This window comes from Trachurus trachurus, assembly GCF_905171665.1.
Source record: "Trachurus trachurus genome assembly, chromosome: 21".
NCBI classification, from domain to species: Eukaryota; Metazoa; Chordata; class Actinopteri; order Carangiformes; family Carangidae; genus Trachurus; species Trachurus trachurus.
The window spans coordinates 14,190,171-14,207,608 of NC_139899.1; the positions used below are offsets into that span (position 1 = coordinate 14,190,171).

At 40.8% G+C, this 17,438-nt stretch overlaps 3 protein-coding genes across 7 annotated transcripts in view; 1 reads left to right on the forward strand and 2 right to left on the reverse strand.

Annotated features, from left to right (window-relative positions):
- The window catches only part of dip2a (disco-interacting protein 2 homolog A), an 80,284-nt gene extending 72,429 nt beyond the window's left edge, over positions 1–7,855 (reverse strand). Inside the window, exon 1 of the mRNA XM_083997285.1 lies at positions 7,386–7,855. Coding sequence (XP_083853411.1) covers positions 7,386–7,509 — 124 coding nt within the window. The 5' untranslated portion in view covers positions 7,510–7,855. The remainder of the gene's footprint in view (positions 1–7,385) is intronic.
- An 874-nt stretch (positions 7,856–8,729) lies between these two features.
- Positions 8,730–14,495, reverse strand: LOC311005021 (CASP8 and FADD-like apoptosis regulator). 3 transcript variants are annotated; one of them, XM_083997295.1, is made up of 10 exons: positions 14,310–14,495; positions 13,718–14,016; positions 13,521–13,626; positions 13,234–13,369; positions 12,353–12,402; positions 12,152–12,221; positions 11,915–11,961; positions 11,750–11,828; positions 10,677–11,181; positions 8,730–10,561 (listed from the first exon to the last, which is right to left on the reverse strand). In XM_083997295.1, exons 2-10 carry the CDS (start codon positions 14,011–14,013, stop codon positions 10,432–10,434), a joined length of 1,419 nt encoding a protein of 472 aa, XP_083853421.1. In that variant the 5' UTR covers positions 14,014–14,016; positions 14,310–14,495; the 3' UTR covers positions 8,730–10,431. The 3 variants fall into 3 exon arrangements, with proteins under 3 accessions (XP_083853421.1, XP_083853422.1, XP_083853420.1); XM_083997296.1 differs by having other exon boundaries at positions 11,915–11,958; positions 14,192–14,495; XM_083997294.1 differs by having other exon boundaries at positions 14,192–14,495.
- A 682-nt stretch (positions 14,496–15,177) lies between these two features.
- The window catches only part of LOC311005019 (hyccin 2), a 40,548-nt gene continuing 38,287 nt past the window's right edge, over positions 15,178–17,438 (forward strand). For 2 of the 3 annotated variants that reach the window (XM_083997291.1, XM_083997290.1), the window contains exon 1: positions 15,178–15,451. The gene's annotated coding sequence lies outside the window, so the exon portion shown is untranslated. The remainder of the gene's footprint in view (positions 15,452–17,438) is intronic. The other variant, XM_083997292.1, reaches the window with a different exon arrangement.

Below are 17,438 nucleotides of genomic sequence, written 5' to 3' on the forward strand. Positions count from 1 at the left end.
CCTTGAACGGGGGCATGCGGCTTGTTTGGTCAGCAGATCTCACTGGCACCGGTGCCCACTGCGCTGCCCTGCTCTCCTGCACATCACATCTCTCTTGCAACAAGGACACTATACGGCACAACTAACTGGCACAGAGATCACAGCACACGTTAAAATGAAGAAACCACAAAGATATATTCCTCGCTGAGTGCTGCTAAACATGACAGCGACAGGACTGGAGTGTTAGGATGGACAAGATGGTGGCCTGGCTGGAAGCTGGCACCATCTTTCCACTGTTCCCTTCATCACTGGTGGAAATACACAGACGTTTGAAATGCATAAAGTCTTCTCATTTAAAAAATATAATAAGACACTAAAGTATAGCAAGAGCCTTGAGCTTAGCTTCCAACTACTCTCAATGTAAGGACACAACATGAACAGCTGTTTGATTGTTTTCCAGTTCAGCTTTCATAGCAAAATATGTTATAAGGGAAAGAGAGTCTTGGCTCATGTAAAGGCCTCATCCACAATATGGGCTTTTCATTCAATGCATTTGTTACCCAGATGTTTTTGATACAATGCAGCAGTGTTATTTCACTGACACAACTCAAAATAAATTTGGAAAGTATCCATTTCATTGTTTTGTTTAACACACTAATTCTTCCTTACTTTCACTGCATGTTTTTTCAATAAATCAGTTTCATAGCCAGCTATACCCACATCAGTCCAGAGTAATGCAATGTAGAACCAAGATTCACTGTTGGAGTGAGATGTTTATTCATTTACTGGAATTACTGGCAATTTAAGCTTTTGTTCTTTCTTGCGCAGTACACTGGAAAATATTGATAATTAATATTGTGTGTGTGTGTGTAATCTAAATGAGCAGCAAATTCTGCCATCAATTGTATCGCAAGCAATAACTGCAGTCACTGCTGCTGACATGGCACCAGTCAGCCATTGTCACTTGGTGTTAATCAGTAAAACGACAGTGGAAGGTCTTGCTGATTAAGCATTTAGTGGATTGAAAACAAATGAATCAATTATCAATATACACAGATATTGATGTCACTTGCAAATTAAAACACTGCAATTCACGCAATCACTTTTAAAGTGAGATGCAATTGTTACATGAATGCTTTCAGGTTTATAAGACAGTGCCTATGTGTGTTCGATTTCAAACACTAAACTGGGCCTGTTAATTGGTTTGTTCGTTGAAATAATAACTGCATTGATATAATCATTACTTGCAGTCATGCTGATCATCACAGGCGCTGAAAACATAAATGGGCAATTCTAATGCAGGAAGAGAAACCAGAGGTACTGCGCTTGTGGAAATGTTACTCTACAGACTACTTGGATAAACAAAGGAGGAGAGCGAGACACATTTTTACATATTACGTTCCCACACTGCAATCCATCAAACATCCATGAGTCCTATAAAAACAGAGACAGGATGTTGAAGAGTCCTGTAAAGACAATAAATATCCAAGACAGACCAACAAAGTGAAGCGCCAGCACAATGACAGGCACCCTGGATATTTGCATCACTAAAATGAACAACAGGCCTGTGATTTGTACTTAAGAAATGGAAAGAAGTACCTCAACAAAGCAACCAGAGACACAACCAAAGGGTAAATGGACTGAGAGCCTATCATGCACACACATATGGCAAGGCAGAAGCGTATGAGAGCAGCACAAGAATCTGAGGCTCTCCTCTGCTCTGAGGCACACCCTTGAAATATTTATGACCCTCCACGTTCTATCCTCCAGTACGGCGGGGGCACAGTATATCTGTCTCTTTATCTCCCAAACTGGACTGAAGTGCTACGGCGTCCAGCTAGCTCGCTTCGAGGCTCAACATTCTTCTCCTTTGGATCCTATTACAGAGCTAACTAGCAGCCACGGACAAAGTCCCCCTCCAGTAATCGCACTAAATCCGACATGTTCTCAAAGCTCTTAATTCACAGTGTTATTCTACATTCGTCAAATGTTTGGTTTTGTTAAACAATAGGCTTGGACCCACAGTGTGAACCCACTGGAAGTTCTTTCTTCATGAGTTTGTGGTGGGAGTGAGTGAGTGACCACAGAGAGGAATGAGTCAGGACCAGGACCGGGGTTTCCTGTACACTCAGACTTTCCAGAAGGACGTTTTATGAAAGTGCTGGCCACCAAATCTATCCAATAACCCCACCTAGTATGCGGCCCCATCACCGTGATTCAGGTTTACAGGTCTATAAAGCCCAGATTGAGTGGTGCTACTGTTGGATGAAAAGTCACAGACATCTTGTAAGAAATGTCTGAGGAATATAGGCCTTTAGAGCAGATGCATTTTGGGAAATCTATACAGTGATTGTCATGAAAAGAGTATTCATGTTTTCTTTGACAAAAAGGTTTTCATGAAATCACCTTGAATTCAGCCTGCCTGGGTATTATGATGTACACTACGAGGGGTTGTGATGAACGCCTTTGTGGTCAAGTCTCAGTGTCATATGAGCTTTTGAATGTCAACATTGTCTGTGAAACTGAAGTTTTCTCATTTTGTTCTTGTTTTCTGTCACCCATTTGTTATCTCTTGTTTTCTGTCACCCATTTGTTATCTCTTGTACACAATGAAGCTGGAGATCATACTGTATCATGTGGAATACTGTCATCTCCACATTACAGTTTATCCACAAGTTTCCAAATGTCAAAAACGGAAGCCGGTTTTGCTCTTCCGGTGGAATTGTAGCCTACTTTTATCTTTTCATAGTTGCAGTAAACATATGGATCTATTAATGCTGGCTTTTAATAATGGATGTCCATTTGTGTGATAAATAAGCTGGCATGATGATCCATGCATTTTACGGATTTTCGATGAAAAAAAAGAAAAGATCCATGCATTTACCGCGACTACAGAAACCATGGAAACGTAAACAAAGAATTCCACCGGTGACCGGTTTGACGCTCGGAAAAAGGTGGATACAGATATTAGGAGTTCTTGTTCTTTTTTTTAAAGTATATTTTTTGGGCTTTTATTGCCTTTAATGGATAGTGCAGTCGAGAGAGACAGGAAATGGGGAGGCAGAGAGAGGGGGAATGACACGCAGGAAAGGGCCGTCCGACACTGAGGACTGAGCCTCAACATGGGGCTGTGATGTGATTATTGAAAATAATAATTCTACTTTTTTTTTTGCATCACTCGTTTAAAAACATTTCGTTACAGTGGGGTTACAGAAATTAACAGCAATAAAATACATACTGCTGATCATGCCGCCACCAAATCAGTGCCAGGGGCTGACAAGCATAATGTGAGTTTAATCATCACCATCTTATAATTAGAGTTACCACTTTCCAGTGGGCTGCCCAGTGGCCACTACACCTACAGCTTTGAGTTTAGTTTCACTTTATCTAATCACACAGGTAGGAGGTTTAATGATCTCCATGGGGAAATTGGGTCACTGCAGCATAGATAAGACAAAGAACAAATAAAAACAGTCTCATTAAACTAACTGATAGACGACACGTTCTTCATTATCATACAGAACACTGGTTCCTCTTTTAAACCTGCTCTGATCGATTTCTCAGTGACTGCAAATAACTAGAAAAACACCAGACAGCACTTCAAGAATCCAAAAATAAATGTTTGCTGCATGGTAGCAGGCAAAACAAGCGCAATGACCAACCAGGGGTTTGGCAGTTTCCCAGAAAGCACCAGCACAGGACTAAAAATGACTTTGTAATCAGAAGGTTGGAAGCGCAAACAGAGGAGGAGGGAAGAAAACCATGGAATGATAGAGTGAGCTTATGAATTACTCAGCAGACACGTCTCTCCCTCTGTCCTCCTTGCAAGAGATAATGGGGATCATCCGTCTTCTTGCCCTCCTTTGCGCCCCATCTTATGACCATCATATGCATCCAGGTCAGTTGAGAAATAACGGGTCCTTTCCAGTAACTATGATGTGTAGAATTTGGTAGGAGGAAATTTCAGTCTACAGGATTTGTTGAAAAGAAGTAAACTGGACAATTGTACACAGTTTAAACATATATTATCAATCAGTTTAGTATGAGTAATGGATTGGATTGGTTTGGTTTAATATTTTGGGGAACATTTGTTTTTTTACCATGTATATGTGTGGGGAAATATGTTGAAGTCAGTAGCTGATCAATTAGCTTAGCACAAACACTGAAAACTGTAGGAACAGCTAGCCAGGCTATAGCCAAAGGCACCAAAATTGAACCGCCAGCACTTTAAGCTCATAAGATTACACTTGTTTAATCCGTACACAAGTCCCAAACAGAAGAAAGTGAGTGAGCATTTTCCCATATTAATAAACCATTCCTTTAATAAACAATGCCTGAAGATACGTTTCAAATTTGATTGCTGCTTATTTGAATATGAGTATTCAAAGTTACGAGGGAACATTAAAGATTTAAAGAGGTTTTGTGAGGTGGGTGGTGGGTTAAACCTATGTATTTCACTTTGAAGTGTTACATAATGTAATAGGCTAACAGCTAAAAGTTTTAAACATTATTTTCAATACATAAGTCTTTTTCAGGTTTTACTCAGTAAAAGGTACTGGGATTATTTAGTAAGAGAGAGAGCCCCAAGTCTACACAAGTAAAGCCTGAATGATTTAACTATAGACCCATTGAATAACACAACAGCCAAGATGTACACAAAGAGAACAATCCCTCAGTCGAAGTGACATGGACAGAATAACTTGGCCCAACATGTTCTGGTTATGAAAAACGACTGGGTGGTTGGGTTGCAAGATCTTATTAAAGCCATGAAGTCATCTGGGGGCAGTAGGCTGAAGTAAATGAAGTTAATAAAACACGTTAGGATACATGCTCCCACAGAAATGAACCCAGAGCAAGAAAAACTAGAAATAAATGCATCTCTTGAGGATACACTGTTTATTATGACCAAAATAAGAGTGCACAGATTGTTTATTCCATACTTCAGCAGGCCTGAGCTGCTGCTGATGGACTATTACCTATCCGAGCTGCTGCCCTGTCTCAAACTCATGTTATTCCAGTGGCTGCTGTGTCTTAACTGCTTAAGAAAACATACATGACACATCTATTCAGCTTCATGAATAATACAGCATTCCAGCATACTCACACACGAGCACTGGCACACTTGCGCACGCTAAAAACAGAGATGTATCACAGATGTGCCTGACGTTAAATCCCTGAGAGACGAGCTCATTGAGTAGGGTACAAAACCTGCAAGATTCCCAGCCTCTCAACTCCTCGCAATAAAACGAGCCGTCTATTCTATCCTCAGACAGGATGCAATGGGGGGAGGCAACCAAAGGGCATCAGCATGAGGTGAAGAGTTCACGGCTGCATGCTGGAATAGGATTTGAAAGTGAAAAAAATATGATGATTTCTTTTTACCCTAAAGAGAATGACATTCCTCTTTGATCAGAGAGAAAAAATAGAGGAAAATACGGAGGTGGGGAGGCCTGGAGTGAGACATGGGAAACAGTCAGCAGAGTATATAAGAGGAGGAAAAGCCAGAAAGAGAAGCAGAAGGCAGCAGAGTCAGTAAGATACAGCTATCAGAGCTCCAACATGGCAGGATGTGACATGTGGAGAGCAGGAAGAGGAAACTGGACAGATATAGATTGATTTGGTTGCTGCTCCTGAAAACATGTCTATCCCATTAGGGGCCTCAGTGGCAGTTAATGTGCTTATCAAAGCGTGCACCTTTGGTCTATTCCCAACACTGGTAAGATGCTGTTGTAGGCAGCCAACATCGAGAAAGAAAGGACTATGGGCGTCTGATTATTTCAAGATCCAACACTACATTTATTGGCTTGACATTTTCTCCAGAGTTGGCAAGAAATAGGGTCACACCCTGGGGTCAAATCCCAGATCTAATAAGACCAAATGTGGGTCATTAATTATGATCACTATAATTTTACCACATGAGAACCGTTCAGATAAAGCAGCACATGTGAACAATGGGTCTCAGTGAACTAACAAAACCAAATGAAAAGCTCCTTTGAGGAAGACTAAGCATAGTGTCTGTTGTTTACAGAGTACTGACACTTGGTTCATCCTCTGGTGCGGTGTTAACTGACTGCAGGTCGATGTTAAGTCCCTTCAATAGCAAATAAAAAACAATGCAAGTCTGTTTTTAGGAAAATCGTGCAGTGTTGAGTTTGATCAATAAAAACTACAGTAGTTTCACATTATACAGGACTTTGTACAGGTACGTTCTATAATATCATTGTTGTTATCGTTATCATATTGTATTCTGCCAGTTGGTAGTTAATGGATTATTTTTATTTTAAAAGTCTCTCTCATAAGTATGTGTAGCAAGTATAAGTCTACACCGCTTGTTACTCCTTTCTAGATGCTATAAAACACCTGTGCCTAAAAAAAGCTACCTGACACCTGAAATATCTGATAAGTCACTTAATTTATTGCCTAGTATTTATTAAGGGTTTTAAAGACCTGCAGGTGTAAGATAGATCTCCATGCTCCTTTTTTGCAATAAACTTCCTTAAAGCACAAGTGGAAGGTCAAATAGAGCATAAGCTCATGTGTGCACATGAACTCGGGCACATGTATCCAGACATGTAGCTACAACTACATTTACAATCGCCTGTATGATTAGAAAAATATCTAATCAACATCAAATATGATATTGGTCAACTTTTGACACTGTTTGCCTTTGATAAGCTGGAGACAATATTCAACTGTTATGATGATCCTCTAATTTCAGTTTTTTTTTTTTAATCCAAATCATAATTGATTACCTCTGGAGTGGCCATCAGTTACAACAACCTCTATAGTGAAAAGTTTTTCACCTTCTGGCACGAAAAGAATGATATGGCTTCTATCAGTTTCATAGGCTTCCCACAACAATTACAGTCTATGTAAAAAAAAAAAAAAGTATAAGTTTGAAAGTTTCCTTATTTTCAATTAATTTAAAAGGGGGTTATGTGGGAAAACATCGACACATAGCAGTTGTATGGGTGTGTCAGCTCAGCTGTTAGCGTTGGGACAGGGTTCGCCATCTGATCAAGTGAGACAGGACGTGTAGCCTACTAAAAGTAAAACTTCAGGCCAGTGGGAACAATTTGTCGCCATTAGCTGGAACAACACACTTCGGCCCAGTCTAGTTTAGCTTAGTTTGGTCAGTCCCCGTGGTGCGGTACTGTGGAGACATGAGGACAAAACTACAGCAGAAGTTCGGTGCAGGGGGAGGAAGCAGTCTGGTGGTGGTAGCAGGAGAGGAGGAGGAGGAGGGGGGCTCCGGTGATGCTGCTGACATGTCCTCAAACATGCCGAGATAAAGGGCGGTGGTTCGGGTACAGTCGTACACATGAAGCACAGTAGAACAGTAGCTACACTTGGGTGTCATGCTGTGACCGTTTGTGTGTGTGTACCCAATGCTGTTGTCAACTCACCCTCAGACAGCTCCAGCTCCAGCTCCGCCAGCTTCTCCCGGACCTCCGCCGGCAGCGTCATAGCGACGGTCGGCGTGGGCTCCAACATCATCGTTAGCAACCCGGTGGAGGTTCTCTCTGCCATGGTGGTCCAGTACCAAGCACAAATAGGTCCACTGAGTCGCCAGTAAGGAGGACAATGCCGCCAGAAAAGGTAAAAATAAAATAAAAAATATGTGTGACAACCCCCTCTTCACTCGGTTTCGGCTGAAGAGGGCAGATAGGGTGTTGGTGCTTCTCCCGTCTCGCTGCAACAACGTCGTACAGATGTGTGAGAAATCTCTCCGAGCCTCATGACACGGCTAGCTGCGAGGCTAGCAGACACACCTGACTACGTGTTTCCATGTAGTGAGCCAAGACAGGGCCCCTGCCTGTGTCTCCTGTGCTCTGCTTGTCTTGTCCCTCGACGCTGTCAGCAGCGTCCTCTCTCGTCTGCGGCGGCTGCTCTTCAACTGTGGGGAGAACTCATTCAACTCCTCGCTCGCTTCCCACGGCGCAGTCGCTATTGCATCATAGCAACAGCAGCCCCGGGTCGCGCGCGTTCACGGGGCCTCCTCGTGTGTTTGTGTGCATGCCTGAGCGGTGCGCGCTGCCTCCTGCTGCTCCTCAAACAACGTGCCTGCCTCCTACCGTCATAACCACGCCGCTGCTGCTGCGTGGCACTGGAGGAGCACATACAGTGGATCTGGGAGACACAACTGTACGATTGCACACTTTGTGTAATTTTGTGGCTGCCAGATAAAAAATAATAACAGGTTCGTGCTTCACTGTCAGTCACTATGACATCAAATAAGGGAAACTGCATTAAAAGGTCAAATTCCCAATCTTCCTACACAGATCCCGACTTAACAGCTAGAGTTTTGAAATGAAATACAATAAAATCATTAATTGGAAACATTTGAAATAGTAAGGGTACATAAGTAAGTTGAAGTAGCTACTTGAACAGCTGAAAATATCTGAGCACTATGCTGCAACGAAGTCTGATCCCAAATAAATTTAGTACAGAGAAATGCATAAAATCCTCAAAATTGATAAAATAAATCAAAATTGGATATAATTCATGTTCTTTTGATTATCTTCACCTAAAAACTGCCAATTCATTATCAAAATACCTGCAGATTATTTGTCTACCAATCGATTAACCTAATCAGCTAATTGTTTCAGTCTTATTGATGTATCATAAGTATGAGGAACAAATTAAATTGAAATGTTAATTTAAGTTTAAGGAGGCACTGAGGGAAGTTGAAGTATCAATTGGAATGAAAATGCTTAAATAAGTTGAAATGACAAAGTGTAGAATACATATATTGAGCAGTGACAGCGCCTTTTGCAGTGCATAAAGTGAAACAGTGTCACTTACGTAAATACGCATACAATGTATACTGCATAGTATATAAGGTCAGTGTAAGTCAAGAAGATTGCATTACAATTCACACAGAGGCAAAGTGCTTTACATACAATTTTACATGAAAATAAATTCAAAGTAGAGGTAAACAAATTATTTATATTAAAGAAACAAACAGCCTGACAAAATAAATGACTAGAATTATGGCTATAAGCATTTTTAAGAAAAGTAATAAACAAACTGCCATATAAATATTCAGTTACAATAGTTATATTTTAAAATTAAACTGAAAACAAAAATAGTTGGTGGGTACATGGATTGGTAGGTCAGCAGTGGGTCATCAGTTCAGCAGTACCCTAGGTTGTCTGGGTTCTGGGTTTACACCCCACCTAAAACTAACATGGATTATTGTTATCAAAACAAGCAGGCAAGAGAGTGAAGGTGGGATGAGGAGAGTTGTCAACAAAAAAGCAAACCCTGGACTAAGTCAAGGCTGGGAGCGGTAAATATCACAAATATGGTCCTGCTTCCTGAACAAAGTGCTACGGATAATGGACTTCATCTGACCCAGATTCTCATTTAGTCACTACATTTCAATTTTTGTCTTTAATTCTATTGTGATGTGGTAAAAAAAAAAATAACATTGGTATGGGAAAGAAACAATGAGAAAGAGAAAAATCTTTGTAAAACAAAAAAGTACACTTTTTTGGCTGTAAAGACATATTGAAGTTAATAAATATAGTTATGCAAGTAGCCTACTTTTGAAATACTTAGGTTACAATTAATATAATGTATGGTTACATTATTAAAATTTACATTACATAGTTGTCTGCTGCCTCGATGTTAATAATAAACACTCTAGAAAACTACCATTTCATATATGTTAATATTTATGCTGATAGTAGTAATATAGTGGTCTTAAAAAATAAAAAATAATAAAAATGTGAAAATGTTGTATACCTGTGAGATTCAAATGGCAGAAAAATAAATAAAATCCATCTTTCCATATATTTCCATCATTAGGCAAGGTCTGAACATTAATTGAAAAGGTCATCACAAAAATTATATATAGAGAGAGTGGTAGATAGAGAGTATGGACAGAATTAGTGTTTACTTCATAAGTCCGTATAGCTGCACTCTGAGTGGCAAGAACAAGGCTATTCACATTAATGCTCCATAAGAAACGACACATATTGCTGTGGTCATAACATATATAACATATCAGTATACATAGTGTCTTTATATTATTCTAAAACGTTCAAAATCTCTATTTCAATGCAATGTGGTGAGTTACGCATGTTGCTTAAGTTGATGTCTTGTGGTGCAGGGTTTGGTGGTGGGGAGATTTCTTGTTATCATTGTCATTTTGTCTCGTGAGAACATTTTCCCTCTATGGAATCATTCATCAATATGTGAGCAAAGAACATTGGGAGATCATTTTCAAATAATAAATAAATATACAACACAGCAACCAGTTAAATAAGTTTTTTCAATGTCATGTCCCAAAGATAACTGTCCTGAATAAACACCACCAGTAGGTGTCTCTGTCTGTCCAGTAAAAACATCTCCTATGGGCAAAGTATGCTATGTTTGGCTATGTTTGTATGCCAGTATATCTGACATGATCATGATCAAGGATTCAGTTACTGTGTGTACAAACTTCTACTGTAAGTACAGATCTTTCCTTAGGGTATGTTTCAGATCAATGTGGTAGTTTGCTCCAGGACTCGTTCTGTTGTGGTCAAAGATGGCTCCATTCACCTCAGTATGAACATCAACAAGCTTAGTTTTCCTGTCAGAACACAAACAAGACAATAATTAGACAGCAGCATCTATAATTTATAGCTTACATGGGAGCTGCCTTATGCTAAACAAAACCAAATTTGCCATTGAGTGTTTGCCTGTACCTCTTTTGTCCTTTGAGTAGAGCGTCTGTCAGAGCCTTCAGGTAAACAGAGCGATGATGTCCTTGCTCCAGTTGATATTCATCCGTCCAGCAGTGACTCCAGAACACGTCTGCATCTGTAGGGACGTAATCATATCTGGACAGCCCATCACACCCATCTGTCTCCAGATCTTCATCACAATGGGGCATCCTGGGACAGGGCTGGAACTCAGGGACATGGTACCTCTGTATGAAGAACAGTTTGGGCTTGCCAGCCAACATGGGGCATGATTCAGCCGTGAAAAGGCTTCTGACACTGTCCAGGTGCAGACGCGCGCTGTACGAGTCTGTAGCCAGGAGATGGTTCTCTGTACCACGGCTGATGATGCAACAGACAAAGCCATCGCCTCTGAAGTTATCTCTCTGTTTGGATATACCTCTGAGAGTGGAGAGAGCATCATCCACACTAAGCCACTTGTAGATGACCACAGTGAAGTGAAGGGCCTTAAATGTTTGCTCCAACATGTCTGTGGGGGTAAGGAGAGATAAAATCAGATTTTAAGTTTGACCACTAAAAAAAATTGTCAACTTTAAAAGCAGTTTCAGATTGTTTTTCTGTTGATGAACTAGTCTATTTGAGTATTTCCGATGTAGTCATTGAAACTTTACAGCAGGATATGTTAACTAAATACATTTACAATTTTATTTTGTATGTTACTTGACTGTTTTCTTTGTACGTCTACATTACATATCACATGTTTGCACTACATTTATTTGACAGCTATGGTTACTACAGATTAAGAACAAATGCAAACATGTATTTATGATAAGAAAATAAAATGCTTCATTTAAAACTAAACAAGTGGTTCTCAAGTCATTGTCTAGTTAGGCCCCTAGCCCTTTTTCAGATATGAGCTCAGCTCAAGTAGCCTATGGGTTCAGGGTAGCTAGTTGCATTCCCCAAACTGATTAATATCTCATATTTTTACTTAAGTAGGATTTTAAATAGTGTTTTTACATTTTGCTATTGGTGCTTTTACTTAACCAAATAATCTGAAAGCATTCTCAACCACTAGACCATTGGTGGAAACTCACCTCCATCATTACCCACGCAGTCTATGATAACGCAAAGTCCTCTGGGAATACCGCTAAATATGTACCTTTCAAGTTGACTCTGAAATGCAAAGAGTCAAACAAAACAGGTTCATAGATGCACTTTTTAAATTAAACACAAGCTCCAATAATGACTGCAAGACTTACCTGACAGCTCTGCTGCACATGTACAGGCCCTGATCTGTTTTCTGCTGCTGATGAGAAAGTGAAATACAGTAAGTGACCTGGGGATTCCCCACTGTTGGTGCTGGGTAGGTCAGGTAAGTTCCATGTAAAGTAATATCTGTGCCATTGGTTTAAAGGGACATTTTGACCAACTATCTTGAAGAGATACAGTACATGTCTTTGAAGTTGTTATGATTTCAAACATGTTGTTTGTCTTACCCATATGAAGGGACTGTCCACATCTTGTTTGCAGAAGAGATTGGGAACCATTTGGAGTGGAGGATGGCCACTGAAGATGATTTTTTTCAGATACAGATACAGACAACTGTATTAATCCCACAAGGGGCAATTGGACATTTTAGTTTTATGAGAAGGGAAAATTACAATAAATGTGAACTTTTGTGCATTTGTAATACTCACAGCAGCTCTGCACCGTTGCTGTTGTGATGAATGCTGCTCAGGTGTCGTAGCTGTAAAAGATATCACACAGACGGAAATTCAAGTAAGCAGGCAGTTTGCAATTACTTCTCTATTTATTTGTAATCTAATCTTTTTTCTAGTTTCTAACTATATATGTAGATGTTGGTTTTCTTATCATAAGTGAAACTATGTCAGGGGGTGTGTCCGGCTGTCCGCACTGCTCTGTAACTGTTGGTGTATGAGGAACTTAGAAGGCACAGAACATGAATAGTTTTCAAAATAATGCCATGGAGTAAAGTTTGGGATTAAATAAACTTGCTCCATACGAACAGCTGTATAGGAAACATGAACTGGCGGTTTGTATAAGCAGACAGGTGTTAACAATAGCAGACTGTATAAGAACTCCCTTGTGTGGTTCTTGGACATGGATTTGTCAGTTAAATGTGAATGAATTTAAATTGAGTTAAATAAAACAGAAATTTAAATGCATTCGTTTATCTTGATAATGGATGGTCACTGACAAAATGTGTATCTTGGTAACTTGATGGCTTTTACTCTGTTTCAATGTAATGTTGTTGTTCTTTGGTTTGTGAACTATGTAGCCTACAGTACGTAGTATGCAGAGATGATGCGTTTCTTTGGAACTCGAAACCAGAGGGCTTAATATATTAAGCATGTGGTATTCTCACACGTCACAGGTCCAGTCAGTGGTGTAATAATTTTCAGTTCCCATTTTCTATAATCAGTACTACAAACCTAACAGCTCAACCGTAAAATATGCAAACTTCCTTTTTATATTTTAACAATGAGCGTTTGCTTATTTTCTGTCTGTAAATTTGAGCCAGTCAGTATTAAAAAGTGTAGGTAAAATACAATCTCACCTGACATCTTGTAATTAGCCACTTTTCTGGCAAGGTCACGTCGGCCAATTTCGGCAAAACATTTCTGAACAAAGTCCACTCTGTCAGGTGAAACTAAGTCCTTCTTCTCAAGTTCAATTATCACATCTAGGAGATTCTGTCCGGGAAGAGAAAGGGGAAATGGTTGTTTCAGCCCATAAAGAAAGTTTTAAAAAATCTCTCATCACGTCATACCATCAAAACTCCCCTCCCACATATACAGGAATTCAGTGTACAAAACAGAGTCAGACTTAATTCATTTTTCTGACCTTTGCATTTTCCATTGTTTCACGTGGTAATGTGCCACTTAACAAGAATTTCACATTGTTTAGATCTTCAGAAGCCATATCCTCACTTAAATGAGCCATCAATACTCTGCAGAAAGAGATATTATATGATTACTTAGGCTACAGGACCACAAGGTGTGGAATTATTAAAACAATTATGACTCATCCCAAAAACATACCTGAATCTTGGCAAAACCTGTTGGTATTGAAGAGTCCTCTCCACTTCCTGCTTGCTGGCTCCACACACCCTCCGCAGGATATCAAAGCGTCTCAGATGGAATAAGAGTTCTGCCAGGAACAAGCCACCTCTTTCATGTAGCGCCACTTCGGATTTCAACATCTCCTTCACACAAGCCACGCTGTTGTCTGTCTCCTGGCTTCCACACAGGTAGAAGACTCTGCTGCGTTCACTGCTGCTGAGGTCCTCTACTATGTGATTGATCCACTGCAGCTGCTGTTGATTTATGGGAGCCATGGACTTTGATAGAAGAAAAGTGAGAGTGAAGCTGGTATTCTACAGCAAGTAACAGCGATCACTGAATCATAAACAAAGCAAGCATTTGGCTAGTTAGAACCGTAGATCAGGGTATTGTGAAACTCTCTGACAAAGAATATAACAGTAATCAGTCAGAAAATTGAAGAAACAGCCTTACCTCGAGTGTGTGAAGCCACAAAGACACAACTTAAAGTGGAAAAGCCTATTCAACAACGATGACGCACCACAAAAAAATCCCCTGCGGAAGTAACCTCCTTCAGACAAAATATAACTACCTCTTTCTTGTAGACTTAACCACCACCACGCCGCTGCTGCATCATCATGCATGCTCTGGACAGGACTTTCGGTTGCAGGGTATGCATTGCAGGCTATTTGAAAAACTCTTCTAAGTTTTCAAACTGTCATTAGGGTGCTTCGTCCAAAAATGAAAGCGAAAGCAATCGGTTGATGAGATCACAGGGCACAACAGTGTGTGGGCTGTGGCAGGCTGAAGATCATATCCGCTTGGGCGTTTATAGGCTACCTACCTTCACCACCAATAGGATACTTATCTAGCCTATGCCTTTTTACTGTCAATAAAATCAATAATTGCACAAAAAAGTAAGTTAGTCAACTAATCCAGTAATTTACTGGCAAAAAAAACTTTTCTTTTGCAAATGTGCATTGTTGCTTTTCTTTACCATGTGTTGCAGTGAAAAAGAAAACCCATACAATTGTGTAAATGGCAGGTGCTGATACACAGAAGCCTACTATAGCGTATGGCTATATACATTGAATTCTTAACATAACATGGGTGCATGGATGAGTGAAATATGAGCTTTTCATTATGCAATCTAACATAAGAGATTAATTCTAAGTGTTCTTTATATATTTTCTACAATAAAACATCTTAACAACAGGCCTATAAGAAAATGTGAATTATTACACTATTGATTCACATAATCTTTCACTCCATTTAGCCTACTATTCATATAATTTAACTTTGGTTCATATTTCCAATTAAGTGTGCTTTGCTGTAGGGTGTCCTACTGCCGTGAGCTCAGTCAAGTCGGTGAAATGGGATTTGTTTGTGTTTCTTGTTTAGATTGATGTGTAAAGCGTCAAGGAGCTCACACTACGATGCTGAGTTTTCCGACAGTCCTGAAGGCATCGCCGCTGCCCTCTCCGCTCGCTGTTTGCCAAAACGCGCTGAGTTCCGCTCGGCGCGGCCAATCGCGTTGCGCTGTGGTACAGCAGCACCATTGCAGTGTGGGGAGATCATACGGAGGTGCTGCTGCTGCTGGCTGCCGCTCGCCAAGCGAGAGAGGGAGCGTTTGGAGGAAAGATACTCGACCTGGGTGACCGCTCTGGAAAAATACCACCCCTGTTTCCCCGACACACTCACCGGGTGACATTGCCGCCACCAGCTTCAGTCCGGGTGAGTATTTTTTGTCACCTGGTAGAGGGGAAAACATTGAGGCTTTTCCAGGTAGTCGTGGTGAAGGGGCTGCTGCTGGTTGAGTGGGAACATCATCATCATCATCATCATCATCATCAGTGGTGGTGTGTTGGTGTGTGGACGTAAAGCCGCGACCAGTGCAAGACACAAGTGTTGAGTGTCTTCATGAACCACGGTCCCGCAGATGCCCCCGCTCCGGTGCAGCCATGCAGGCGGCCAGCCGTCAGTCGTTTCGGCCTAGTCACGACTGGTGTAAACGGAGAGGAGGATGTGTGTGCACCAGCTGCTGACTACAGCAGGCACGCTGAGAGCCGAGCCGAAGGTGGCCGACGTGACGTTGACGTCCAGGTTCAGCTTTCGTGGCACTTCAGTCACACAGTCGTCAGTGAGCTAGCGGCCGCCGGGGAGCTGAACCGAGCTAACACAGCTGCGTAGAAACACCCAGATAATAACACGCGAGCTAGTTTCCGTGTTTGAGGTAAAATAGCAGTTTTCATGTCCCCCACCGGTGTTGCCGGCTGTTCATGTCGTCCTGAAAACATGCACAGAAATTTCCACTGTGAGCCTGGATAGTTTGAAGTCCACAAATATCCCCCCAGCTGCATGTTTGGGCAAAAATAGTTTTATTTTGAAAGTTAAGAGCGGAAGTTTAAATTCTGCATCGTCTTCAGGCTTAATACGTAACTTTCTGAACCAAAGGTAAATGTTCCTCTAGAAGTGAAGCAATGTTTGTTTCTGGTTCTGACCGTATCTTTGTGAAAAGAGCTGCAATATTTGGCATGTAGTAAATGAGTTGTCATATTTAGATGGCTATCTAGCTGTCATCCATGTGTGAACCTGCAGCACTAACATGGTTATTTATATTGTCAATTTATTATATTTACTTCTACTTCTACTACACGCATCCCTCAAAACCTTCATCTGGGTGTTTAGCTGCTTCCAAGCATTGTGTCTGATACCTGCACCATTTGGCTGAAGGCAAGGTCTCATCTTGTGCTATGGCAGGACAGACATAGTCTAGACTAGTCTATTATTTGCTCAGTTGTTTGGTTTATAAACTATTAGCAGTAGTGAAAAATCTCCCACTGGCCAATTTCCCTGAAGCCTCACATGCCAAATTCAAATGTCATGTTTTGTCTGACCAGCAATCTAAACACATTGACAACAGAGAACTTCTAATTCCAATATTAGAAAAAATATATTGATAAATTGTGGCAGCTCTTCTGTAGTCCAGTTATTCAACGCTCCTGGTAGCCAGCAACCAACTCTTCTTATTCATTCCTCCCTGCTCTGCCAAGCCTCTTTGCTTCTGCCAAGTTGCTTTCTAGTTGATCTTTGGATGTTGACATGCTGCTGTTTATAACACCGATATCACTGAATTAAAAGAAACACTGCTTGGTGCTGGTGATGAAGTAAACCACCCTTCAAATAATGGCGTCATTCATAAGCAAAGATGTAGGGCTGAAGATCCAGATAATTCCATGCCATCTGCTGCTCATCCTCAATCGTCATTCCTCCTCTCTCCTCCTCCCTTGCTCTAACTCTGCCACTGTGTGTTTTGGGACTAAGCTATCATCAGAGCTGTGGTCTATTTTAGACAGAAACTCCATTTACCCACTTAATCTGTGTCTCTGACTCCAGGAGTTGAGTTTCTATTGCTTAGTGTAACATTTGGTATCTTATTTGAGGAGCAGAAGTCCCTAACATGTATTGGATCATTTTGTGAATTGGTCAAATCACTTATTGAGCAGTGTAGTTAAAGGCATACGTGTTTTAAAAAAGATGCTTTAGCTTGCCTGATGGCGTCAAAATGGTTTCAATGGAAGCAGAGGTCAACTCTTGTAGACCGTTTCTTGCCAGTAGTTGAGCCAACTAATAATGCACAACTTTGTCATTAGCCTGTCACACATCTGCAGCAGCTGTGAGCTTATTAAGACAGCTGTAAACCAAAACAAATCCAGCAGTA

Bases quoted from the DNA above. Each gene is read 5' to 3' on its own strand.
- LOC311005021 (XM_083997295.1), bottom strand. From the start codon at position 14,013: ATGGCTCCCATAAATCAACAGCAGCTGCAGTGGATCAATCACATAGTA. The intron at 11,829-11,914 runs GTAAGTCTTGCA...TTTGCATTTCAG, and splicing joins ATGTGCAGCAGAGCTGTCAG to AGTCAACTTGAAAGGTACAT. The intron at 10,562-10,676 runs GTACAGGCAAAC...GTGTTCTGACAG, and splicing joins CTACTCAAAGGACAAAAGAG to GAAAACTAAGCTTGTTGATG.